The following is a 12,325-nucleotide window of genomic DNA, read 5'->3' as shown; positions in this document are numbered from 1 at the left end:
AGGTGGTTATAATAAACACCACCCATGCATGTTTAACCCTTGCCCTCTCCCTGCATAGCTAAATTCTAACCAGTTTTCAAAAGGTCTATGCTGCCTTCTTAAGTTTCCTTGTTAGCTTGCATAGGTTATTTCCTGTCTACCATACTTTTGCAATTGTGAACCTTGTACTTTTGTTCTGTGGCTAAAATGAGATTCTGCAATAAATCTGACAAATTCAGTGACCTCACTGGGTGATCTGAACATAAATTCGTAATAGGCAGGTCATGGTGGGTAGTCATACCCAAGGCATATAACTTTTCTAGAACAAGATTTATCTTTGCCTTAAGCAAGCCCTGTCCATTGCTCTTGTGCATCTAGGTTAATACATCTTTGAACTGCCAAAGTAATCCTCTTTTTCAGACCCCTCAGAGGTGTGACCACCCTCAAGGGAGCACATAATCTAATTAGATTACCCTGTAATCTAATCCCCATCTTCCTTTCTCCCAGTTTCATTTAATCTTCCTTAGGTCCCCTCCTTAATTCCAAATGCATTTTTATTTTTATTTATTTATTTTAATATGTTGTTATTGATTTTAGAGAGAGAGGAAGGGTGAAGGAAAGAGAGAGAAAAACATCAATGTGAGAAACACCAATTGGTTGCCTCTGGCATGCACCCCGCCAGGGATTAAACCCACAACCTGGGCATGTGCCCTGACCAGGACCTGAACTGGTGATCTTTTTGTGCACAGGACAATGCTCACCAACTGAGCCAGACCAGCCAGAGCCAAATGCTTTTTTTTTTTTAAATCCTCACCTGAGGATATTTATTCCATTTCTTCTCAAAGAGAGTGGAAGGGGGAGAGAGAGAGAAACAGAGATCTTTGTTGCCTCCCGCACAAGCCCAGACCAGGGCTAGGGAATCGAAATACATGCCCTTGCCAGGAATCGAACCTGGGACCCTTCAGTCCAAGGACCGAGGCTCTAACCACTGAGCAAAACCGGGCAGGGCCCAAATGCATTTTTTTTAAAAAAAACCCTGTAAACTATAATTTTGGGAGGCATTTTTCTTAGTCTGTTGAGATCTTGTTTCCAGGCATATTCTCTGTTTGGCTCAAAAAAACTCAAGCTCTTATAAAAATTCTCTACTGGCTTGAACATTTCTTAACAAGTAGACAGCTCTCAACTAGATTTGAAACTCCTCAAATAAATGATCTTTATCAACAAGTTCTTTGAGATCATGGGGTGATGTATTTGCCAGTGAAGCTAATGTAATCTTAGGCTGTATCAAAGAAATACAGTCTAGAATGAAGGAGACAGTAGTGACGGCCCTGCTCTACCCACACTCTGGTCCCATACCTTGAGAAAGGCTTTAACAAATTAGGGTAGAGGACTTTAAAATGAATGTATCAGAGAACTGAGGATGTTAAGTGTGGTACAGAGATATCTTAAAAGAAATTCAAAGGCTGTCTTCAAACACATAAAAAGCTTTCAGGAGACTAGCCTTTCTGTGTTTTTTTTTAAAGAATTTGATTTTTTAATTTTTATTTTATTTATTTATTTATTTATTTTAACATGTCTTTTATTGATTTCAGAGAAAGGAAGGGAGAGGGTAAGAGATACAAACATCAGTGATGATGCCCCACCAGCGTGGCCCAGTGGTTGAGCTTTGACCTATGATCCAGGAGATCACGGTTGGATTCCGGGTCAGGACACATGCCGGGCTTGTAGGCTGGATCCCCAGCAGGGGGCGTGCAGGAGGCAGCGGATCAATAATGCTCTCATCATTGATGTTTCTCTCTCCCTCTCCTTTCCTCTCTCTGAAATCAATAAAGACATATTTTATACACACAAACAAAAAACATCAATTCTGAGAATGTCATTGATTAGTTGCCTCCTGCATACCACACCCCGTGCTGGGGATCGAGCCCACAACCCGGGCATGTGCCCTGACCCAGAATTGAACCGGGATGGTCTGGATCATACACAGGTTGATGCTCAATCGCTGAGCCACACCCGCGGACTAGCCTTTCTTCTTCATAAGCAAAAAATAGAAGCAGGGCCAATATATGGCAGAAGTTTCTCTTTTTTTGTTGTTTTTTTAATTTTTTACTTTTAATCCTCACCCAAAGATATTTCTTTTCCATTGATTTTAGAGAGAGTGGAAGGAGGGTCTTGGGGAGGGGCCTGGGGGGGGAAGGTGGAGAAACATCGACGTGAGAGACGCATCACTGGTTGCCTCCCGCATACATCCCCATCAGGCCAGGGATGAAACCTGCAACCCACCGAGGTACGTGCTCTGGAGCGGCAATCGAACCCACGACTCTTCCGTCCGAGTCCGCAGGCCGACGCTCTAACCACTGAGCCAAACCGGCCGGGGCTGCCAAAAGTTTCTAATGATTAGAACTGTTCGCAGGGAATAAAAGTCATCAGTGGAAATGTCCCAGAAGTACACCCAACCTGGCGGGATGTGGTCAGGGTAGGAAAAAGATCTCACCAACAGGAGGTCTGCAAGCAACTCCCGGCCCACCAGGCTCCCTTTGTCTTTCCCACGGGAAAGGACTGCCATCCATCCGCCCTCACTGGGCATTCAACACATACTTCGCTGAACAAACCGAGACACTAAGTGGATCAGACCAGAAACAGGGGAGGGAAGCTTGCTTCATCTTGCCCTCCCCTACATGCCACCCGCCAGCTCTGCTTTCAAGGTGTATCCACCTGTCGCCGCCACCTTTTGCTAACACTCCAGGCCAAGCCGTCATCGCCTCCAGACGTCTTTCGCTGATGTCCCTGCTTCACTCTCGCCCACCCTCGACCCGACGCCTACTCTCAAAATCGATAGAACAATCCTTAAAATATACATCTCTCACCTGCATAAACTCCCCCATGTCTCTCCTACGCTTCGTATACAAACCCAAACTCTCTGCTCCACCGACACCAGTCCTGCTGCCTGTGCCCCAATCTGCAAACCTGGCCCCGACTGCAGAGCCTTTGCACCCGCAGTTCTCTCGGCCTGAAGTGCTCCCCCCCCCCCAACCTCGTATGGTTGGCACCTCCCTCGGCTTCAAGTCTGAGCTCAAACGTGCTCTCCTAAGTCAAGACCTTGCCTGGCCGCCCCAAACCGCGCTCTCGGACGAGCCTGTTCCGTCATCTCTCTGTCCCCATCCCTCCGAGCCTCTCCGCCGTCCCTCCAGAACCTGAGCGCCCCACAGCTCGGCGCGCGCCTCTCATCGCCGTTCCCAGCGCCCCTAGTTAGGAGCCTTGGCCCCGGGGCCAGCCAAGGCCCGGCGCGGGGCCACGCGTTTCGCCCCCGAATCCTGGGCCCCAAACAGGCCCGCACCTTCTTCCAGGGGCTCCAAGCCTGTCCCATAGCTGACCAAGTCCTCGTCGCTGTCACTGCCCGGCGCCGCCATCCTGCTCCCTTCCGGGCCCCGCCCCCTCGCTACGGCGGCCTCGGCGGGCCAAACGCCTTCCGCTCTTCGGCTCCGCAAACCTGAGCCTCTGGCCTCTGGGCGGTGCCTGGTTCTCAGACGCGTCTGCGGGAGGCGGACCCGGCGGCCGTTGCCTGGGAGACTAGAAGACGCAACTGCGGACCCGGGGAGGCGCCTGAGAAAAGCTGGAAGCCACGGGTTGGTCAGGGCACAAGGCGGGCTCCCTTCCCCGTCCCCCTCCCCCTCCCTCCTACCCCACCTCCCCCGCCACCTGCGGGGAAAGTCCCCGCGCTCCCAGATGCAGCCGCGCGGGGTCTAGCGCTCTCGGGCTCGCATCCTGGAGCCGCCTTTCAGACCTCGGGAGGGACGCAGGGACGCGGGCGCCCCGCTGCTCGGGGTGAGGGCTGCCCCGGGCGGCGCGAGATCCGAGAGAAACGTAAACCAGACAGTAAAAGAAACGGAGGGGAAGAAAGGGGTCAGGAGGGGAGTGGAGGAGAGGAACGGAGAAAAGGGGAAACCCGGAAAGAGAAAGAAAACCAGAAAGGGGAAAAGAAAATCAAGCAGACTAGCAAAAGGTCGGGGTAAGGTGGGGCGGGGGGCATGCTGAAGGTTCCCTTACTGAACCCTAAGAAATAAACGTCTATCAAACGGGGTGCTGTTATCCTACCCCAAAACTCTCTTTACAGAGAGGAAAAATGAAGCTCAGCTAGTAAAGGGTAAGGCTCGCTTTCAAAAGGAGGGTCAGAAGGCTGTGTGAGTCAGTCACTAGGGTGTCGCTAAAATGTCCCTGCCCTCCATCCCCCACACCGCGTGAATCAGTCTCGGGGAGTGGGGCTGTCCCTGAGCACTCCAAGCTCACCTGACCTCTGAGCCACTGCAGCCACTGTTCCCCGTGCTTGGAACGCTCCTCTCCCAGGCACCACGTGACTCACTGCCTCACCTTCTTCAGGTCTCCGCTCAAAGGTCACTTTCCCAGTGACGCCTTCTCTGACCCTATTTTAAAAACAATCCCTCTCTGCTACACTCCCTATTCCCCCTCACCCTACTTTATATTTTTCCACAATAATTATGCTTAACACACTATATATTTGATTTACTTTATTATATCTGTTGTCTTTCTCCATTGGAATGTAAGCTCCACAAGAACATAGATTTGGACCAGGTGTTTGTTTTTTTCCCTTTGCTGTATCCTCAGAGCTTAGGAGAGTGATTAGCTGGTAGTAAGCACTCAATAAATAATTTTGAAAACAAGAACAAGGCCCTGGCAGGGTGCTCAGCTGGTTGGAGCATCAGCTGGTGCACCAAAAGGTTGCAGGTTCGATTCCTGGGCAGGGCACATACCTAGGTTTCAGGTTCGATCCCGAGTCGGGCCCGTGTGGGAGGCAACCAATCTGTGTTTCTCACATCAATGTGTCTCTCTCTCCTCCTCCTCTCTCTCTCTCTCTCTCTCTTCCTCTCTCCCTCCCTCCTTCTGTCTAAAATAAACCACAAAAGTAAAAAAACAACCAAAAAAACAGGTTTTAAAATACAGCCCCCAAATTGTTTGACAAGTCTCCCATCACGAAGTGGAGTCTAGCCCAGCCAGCATGGCTCAGTGGTTAGAGCATCTGCCCACACACCAAAGGGTCTTGGTTTTGATTCCTGGTCAAGGAAGGACACTTACCTGGGTTCCAGGTTCACTCCCTGCCCCAGGTTGGGGTACATGTGGGAGGCAACCAGTCAATGTGTCTCTCTCACATCAGTGTTTCTCTCTCTCTCTCCTCTCTTTCTCTCTCTCTCTCTCTCTCTCTCTCTCTCTCTCTCTCTCTCTCTCTCTCTCCCCCTCTTTTGCCCTTCCTCCCAAAGACCTCCTGGCTTCCATAAAAGAAGTGGGATCTGTCTAAATGACCTTCCTCCCCCTCACCCTATTTATTTTTAGTTTTTAAAAAAATCCTCACCTGAAGACATGCTTTTATTGAGAGAGAGAGAAAGGGAGAGAGGGAGACACATTGATCAGGGGTATGTGCACTGACAGGGAATTGAACCCTAAGACCTTCTGGTGTACTGGATGTCCCTCCAACCAACTTAGGCACAGCAGCAAGGGCACCCCCCCCTTTTTAAAAATAAGAATTATCTTTCTGAAAATTGCATTTTTAAAAAAAATAGCCTAGATTAGAATTCCTGGAGACCAGGTATTTACATCTCAAAAGCACAGGTAAAGAAGTGCAAGCATGCTCCTCCATAAAGGATGAGATTAAGAGGGGTGGTTTAGGGATCGTAAAAAGTCCCATCTCCTCTTTGGCATCATATGGCTTCAATTTATAAGAATTTTTTCATAAAATTTGCAAAATTATGCCTATAATTTACAATGAATTTTACTCACGTAAGGATTACCTTGTAATTTTTGCTTATAACTTGGCAAATTTTACCAGATTCTCCAACGGAAGATGTATGAAAGGCTGCTTCCCTGCTTTGTCTTAAAAACAAAGACCAAAGTAGGAGGCAATAAGTCTTAATTTGAGATCCAAAAGTATAGCTATTCTGTGAGTATCGATTCAGACAGAAACCCAAATAGTGTTTCTGTTTTTCCCCTTTATTTTACTTTTTTTTCCATCACCATTTATCTCCCCTACACCCTCTTCTACCTCTACCCCATCAAATAGTGTTTCAATTATAAGGGGAAGTCACGGGGTATCTATGAGAAAGGGAAGGGGAACAACTACATCAATAGAAGGAAAGCACTTGTATAGGTGCAGATAAGCTAACAGGGTGGTGCTAATTCTAAAGAATGTTTTTAATCTTCAGTCCCTGGACTAGGTATCTGCTTTCTTGTTATCTTTCCAGTTGCTTGGGATACAATGCCTCTTTAGGCCCCGTCCAAAGATTATTTTGCCCCGTTTTAACATTCCAAAGGTTCGAGGGGTGGGATGTTGGAAGTAGTTTCTCTGGGATGGCAGCTCTCACTCCATTTTAAAGTGGCTCTGTTTATTTTATTTTTTTCACACCCAAGAGAAGCCAGTGCTGCTTTTGTCAACAAGCAGGTCTTAGGAGGTGAGATTTGCATTTTATTTGGAGGAACTGGGTCCCTGGACCTCGTGGCTTACATAAAAGAACTGGGTCCCAACAAGGTCTTTGGGCCCAGTCAATCTCTGGCCTTTGTCAGATGGGAAAACAGCAGCTTGACAAAGTAGTTGTTTGTTTGCAGTTGAGATTTGAACCTTTTGCCCATCTCAGAAATCCTCACTCCACTTTTTTGTTAGGAGCACAGGGGCTCATTGGTGTGCTTGTGACACATGCCACCAACAGGGTTGACAAGGAGGAGATTAGATGTTCCTCTCCTGCTGGGCCAATTACAATGGTATCAGAGGCATGAAAATGTCCATGCCCCAAGAAATGACACGCATGTGGCTCACATAGCCAGGAGGTGCCTGCTGGGACTCAGAGAAGAGGGCCTTTTCCTCCAAAGATGCTCAGGAGCTAGTCTTTTTTTTTTTTTTTAATTAATTTTTGATGTCTTTTTATTGATTTCAGAGAGAGGAAGGGAGAGGGAGAGGGAGAGATAGAAACATCAACAACGAGAGTCACCTATTGGCTGCCTCCTGCATGCCCCCCACTGGGGATCGAGCCTGAAACTCGGGCATGTGTCCTGACCAGGAATCAAACCACGATCTCCTGGACCATAAGTAGGTGCTCAATTGCTGAGCCACGCCAGCCGGGCTCAGGAGCTAGTCTTAGAGTAGGTTGGTATGTCTTTAGCACCATGCTTCCTTCTCTTGCTGTTCCTTTTAAATCAAAGAATTAGTTCAAAAAGGCAATGGTGTCAGGCTAGATTAAATAACATATTTTGGTTCTCACTGTATTAACTTTTATGTGTATCTCTCTCTATGGCAAAATGCTTCTGGTTTTCTGCTTATGGTTATGACATAGTTGTCTTTTAAAATAAAGTTTAAGTAAAGTTAGTAAATTTAAAGACTTAAGTCAATAATAGTACAAGTGAAACATACCTATATGAGGCAAATCGTGAAAGTGACTGGAGCTTCAAGGTGGTAGAAGACGACAAAAATCTGAAGGTGACAGGGAATGACTGGAATCAGCAGGTCTGAACTATAATTGATCTCAGCCACAGAGGAGTGTGCCGTTGGCCACTTCGGTCTTCTGAGCCTTAGTTTTCTCAAATGGAGATTATTTAATCCATTTATTTGCAGAACAGTTGTGAGAAAGAAACATAATATCTATACAATTTCTGGCTAGAGGTCCTATTATTGATAACTTTATTATTTGTAGCAGTAGTAGTAACTAGTATTACAAATGTAACAGAGTGACCCACCACCCCAGGAGCCCAGAAATAGAAGCAGCTGTTTTTAACTCCCAAGGGGGAAGGGTGTACTTTGGGTGTGTGTGTGGTTTGGGAAAAATTTTCCTTTATTATTTATTTTTTATTGTTGACAGTCTTACAGATGCCCCCCATTCTCCCCCCCTTTGCCCCGCTCCACCCAGCCCCTGCCCCACCTCAGGCCTTCACGCACTGTAGTCTGTGTCCATGGACTATGCATATATGCATATAAACTTTGGTTATTCCCCCCTCCCCCCTCCCACGGGGGTGGTGCTTTTACAGGGCAATGGACCAATTGTTGGATGACTGACGATGAAATTAGCTTAATACTCATTACTTCTGACCCCTCTGGGACATAAGGGAAGTTTTTACACCTACTAGAGTTTCCCCATACACCTGACCAGCACTGAGCTGGTTAAAACTCTCCAGGTTCTTTCTTAAAATTAAAAGTCCTTTCTGGAAACGTCTTTTTTTTTTTTTTTTTGCAGCATCTTGGAGTTGGCAGTAACAGGTGCATTTTTTTATGACACTTGGTTGTTGCTACTATTTATTTTTAAACTTTCGAACAACTCCTAATGCACATCCGTTTTAAATTTTATTTCATTTTTTCAGAGAAGTAATCGCTTGGCTTGTTTTGAAAGTAGATTGTTTTGTTCTATCCGTAGCATCCACCGCGACCGCCAAACGCAGGGCAACCGGGGGAGGGGTTTTGTGAGCGCGGGACGGCTGCCAGGAGGGGCATGGCCCCGGTGGCTGGGGGCTTCGGGCTCCGGCCGCATGTTGTGGGACTCAGTTCTGTCTGGCATCTGTCCGGAGTCTACCGGTCAGCCGCGGGCCGGTGAGAAAACAGTGCGAACCCCGTCCCCGAAGTCCCACTTTGTCTGGACGTCCCTTTTGCGCGTCCCTTCAACCAGTTAAGAGCTTTAACACCCACCTTAGTTCTAATACTTTCGACCAAAGAGAGGGTGAAGCGGCCCCATTCTGCAGTTGAAAAAACTGAGGTTTGAAGTGGTAGTTAAGAAACGTGTTCAAGGACATCCGCCGAGACACTCAAGCACAAAACCCTTTCTGGGGATCCCTTCGTGGGCAGACCCCACCTCCCAGAGCTGTCTACATCTCCCAGCGGACCCTCCAGTCTCTGCAGCGACGGTGGGGGGACAGGGAGTTGACCGCCGCGCCGCCCGGTCTGAGTCCTCCGGCCAAAGCCCTCAGTAGTGCAGCCAACTCTCCGTTAGCGCCCGGGACTCGGCCCCGGGGTCCCGTCCCCGGCGGCAGACCGCTCCGGACCGCTCGGCCCAGAGCCCAGCGCTGCAGCCTCGCCTTCGACGTGGCGTCAGGTCCGATCACTGCCGACTGGAGTCCGCGCTCCTTCGGGGACCAGCCGCGACTTTACTTGCTCGCTGCATTTGTCCCCACGGCTCCAGGCGAAGGGCCGCGCCCCCAGCCTGGGCCTCGCTGCGGCCGCGGAGACCCAGACCGGCCCCTGAACCACAGGGCAGAGCCAGCCACGAAGCCCCAGATGGGGGGCCCGAGGCTGGGAGATTGCAGCGGGGCGCAGGGGTCCCAGCTCTCCGCGCGGCCAACCTCCCGCCTGGGGCGCCGGTTCCGCCTCGCCAATCAGGAGCCGGGGCGAGGCACGGGGCGTGGTCTCGGCGGCCGGGGCCGGGTCTCCGTGGCTCCAGGCCTGGCTCGGGGGTGGGGGGAGGCTGGAGGGGCGGCCGCGCGGGCGGGGCGGGGCGGGGCGGGGCGCGGCGGCTCAGGGCCCCGGCTGCAGCTCAGCCTCAGTCCGCTCTCGGTGCCCGCGCCGCCAGCATGACCGACGCTCTGCTGCCCGCGGCCCCCCAGCCTCTGGAGAAGAAGGGCGACGACTACTTTCGGAAGGTTGGTGGCCTCGGGCGGGCGGGCGGCGGGCGGCGAGCTGCGGGCCGCAGACCCCTTCCCCAGGCTGTGGAGGGGCTGCGGGAGCGCGGCCGTGGTCGACCAGGCCGGAGGCGGAGGGAGCGCGCTGGCCTGGGGCGGGCGGGAGGCTCGGGTTTGGGGGGGCTGCCGAATACCGGCCTCCGGGAGCAGGTGGCTTCCGGGGCTGGGAGGTGGGGAGGGTCGCCCGGGGCCGCCCCGCGCAGGTGCGGGCGCAGGATGGGCCGGGAGGGTCGGCCTGGGGAGGGGACCGGTTCCTCCTCTTCGGGGCGCATTAGGACCCGAGCGCTTGGCCGGGGCGCCGGTGGAGATGGAAGGACCGCTCCAGGCGGGTTGGCGATCTTCTGCCTCTAGAGTACTTCCAGTGTGCATTTCTTTGACGTTTTAGAGGGCAGGGGAGAGCTGCTGGTGGGAGGTGACCTCGGGCGTCGCCCCCTCTTCTACCCCAAGTCGCCCAGGAGGGCTTGAGCGCGGCAAATGTGATTTATGTGATTGTAGGAGAAACGCGGGGCGAGCGCGCGCTGCGCGGGACCTTGCCTGGTCCGGGCGACCCTCGGCGCACACACGGGCCTCCCGCCCAGTCCCTCAAAAGCGACCCCAGCCCGCGGAGCTGGGGGGGGGGGGGGTGCGCAACGCAGGTGGCAAGGCCTGGGCTACAAAGTTGCATTTGAGCCTGGAGCCCCAGGGACACCTTCCACCCTTCCTCCTTGCAGGTCCCCGGCAGTCTAAAAATAGCCTTTGGAGCTTGGCCAGGCTTAACTGGGTGGGTTGAGAGCTTATTATTTTTTTTATAAGCTATGTGACCTAAGGTAGAGTGTGTAATTATAAATAGGGAAGTGAAACTGTTTCCCACAGAAAAATCAATTCTTAATTGTCCAAAGCCTAATGATCCGGTGGTAAGAGGACTTGGCATCTTCCTCTTTCCTTGTGAGGCTGTTGCTTTCTGTGGAGGAGCAGTGGCCCCAGGGGATGGACAGGGCTGGAGGGGAATCTGGAAACAGGTGAAGATAGAGTGGGGAAAACATTTTTTTTAAAAAAGTGGATTGCTCTTAGCATTTTTTTTTTAAAGTAGTTTTAAGGTATATTTAAGTTCAAAGATGTCATCATGGAATTACAGGATTATAACTTCTAATTATGTGTGGCGTTTGGGACAGAGGATCACAGGCCATGGAATTGCAGGGCCTGGGAATCACTCAATCTCAGTCTCAGGGCCCCTGAAGGTGATTGCCACCCCCACAAAATTGCTCTGTAGCCTCCTGCAAGTTGCTGCCTCTTTCTGGGACTGCATTTCCTCCCTGAGTTGTTTCTCTGAACAGGTGGAGGTCTGGCCCTACAGCACCATCTGGAGGAAATGACTGAGGGAGGGGCAGAAGAGATGCAGGACACCTGTGAGGGTTATGGTCCCAAGTCTTCCAGGACAGGTTTTCCAGGGGGAAGACATGCACAGGGAAGAGCAGAGGGCCAGGGAGCCATGAAAAGATGCAGAGTTGGATGTTTTTTAGGTACAGTTTCTGTGGTGGTGGACACAAGAATCATGGGTGCCAAATAAGATGAATCACTGGCTTACAATGAGAAACATCTCTTTTGAAAAGGAGACCTTGTCATGATCATTGTGCTACATCATACAGTCCAAGGAATGTTCTTTGTGTGAGGGTAATAAAAGGGGCTGACGCGCCCGGCCGGACGTGGCTCAGCGGTTGAGCGTCGACCTAGGATCCAGGCTATCGGGGTTCGGTTCCCGGTCGGGGCACATGCCCGGGTTGTGGGCTCGATCAGTCACTCTGTCATCGTTGATGTTTCTGTCTCTCTCCCCCTCCTTTCCTCGCTCTGAAATCAATAAAGATATATTTTTTTTAAAAAAAGAAAAAAAAAAGTTGCTGACGTTGCCCTGGCCGGGATGCTCAGTGGGTTGGAGCGTTGCCCCCTACACCAAAAGGTTGTGGGTTCCACGCCCCGTCAGGGCACCTACCTAGGTTGTGGGTTCCATCCTTGGCAGGAGCGTGAACCGGGGGCAACCATTCCATGTTTCTCTCTCACATGGATGCTTCTCTCTCTCTCCCTTGCTCTCTTTCAATAAAAATACATCCTCGGGCCCGGCTGGGTGTGGCTCAGCAGTTGAGCGTCGACCTAGGATCCAGGTGATCCGGGTTTGATTCCCTGTCAGGGCACATGCCCGGGTTATGGGCTCCATCCCCAGTCGGAGGCGTGCAGGAGGCAGCCGATCAATGACTCTCTCATCACTGATGTTTCTCTCTCCCTCTCCCTTCCTCTCTCTGAAATCAATAAAAATAAATCCTCAGGTGAGAATTAAATAAATCAATAAATAAATAAGAGGTGCTGACATTGAACCCTTCCTGATCCATGAGAGGAGCTAGTTTGACTCAAAACAAATGCTCCTTGAATGAAAAGGAGAGAAGGGTGAGAAAGGGAGGAAGAGCACATCAGGTAGAGGGAAGGGCGTGGAATGGAACTGTGAATACTTGTGAGGGAAGCCTCTGGGGTGCGGAGGTTGTTCAGGGTCGTGCTCCCTGAAAGCGTGGGAAGAGAGCCAGGCATCCGTCGAAGTGTTTTATGCAGAACCAGACATGTGAAAATTCACGTCACAGAAAGATCGCTTTGACAGCTGAGTTGTTGGTTGGCGAGGGGTCTTGGAGAGGCTGCGGTGGAGCCGGGCAGGGGGGATTTACAG

The 12,325-nt window shown here is 50.9% G+C and overlaps 2 protein-coding genes across 3 annotated transcripts in view; one reads left to right on the top strand and one right to left on the bottom strand.

The window, feature by feature from the left end:
* GPATCH1 (G-patch domain containing 1) overlaps window positions 1-3,459 on the bottom strand; it is a 42,074-nt gene extending 38,615 nt beyond the window's left edge. For both annotated transcript variants that reach the window (XM_081119696.1, XM_081119697.1), the window contains exon 1: window positions 3,317-3,459. In XM_081119696.1, coding sequence (XP_080975822.1) covers window positions 3,317-3,389 — 73 coding nt within the window. In that variant the 5' untranslated portion in view covers window positions 3,390-3,459. The remainder of the gene's footprint in view (window positions 1-3,316) is intronic.
* Window positions 3,460-9,460: 6,001 nt separating this feature from the next.
* Window positions 9,461-12,325, top strand: part of RHPN2 (rhophilin Rho GTPase binding protein 2) — a 52,279-nt gene continuing 49,414 nt past the window's right edge. Inside the window, exon 1 of the mRNA XM_081119705.1 lies at window positions 9,461-9,600. Coding sequence (XP_080975831.1) covers window positions 9,532-9,600 — 69 coding nt within the window. The 5' untranslated portion in view covers window positions 9,461-9,531. The remainder of the gene's footprint in view (window positions 9,601-12,325) is intronic.

Source organism: Miniopterus schreibersii (genome assembly GCF_964146895.1).
Source record: "Miniopterus schreibersii genome assembly, chromosome: 18".
Taxonomy (NCBI): domain Eukaryota; kingdom Metazoa; phylum Chordata; class Mammalia; order Chiroptera; family Miniopteridae; genus Miniopterus; species Miniopterus schreibersii.
Note: the sequence above shows the minus strand (reverse complement) of the source record. Positions and strands in the feature narration are given on the sequence as shown.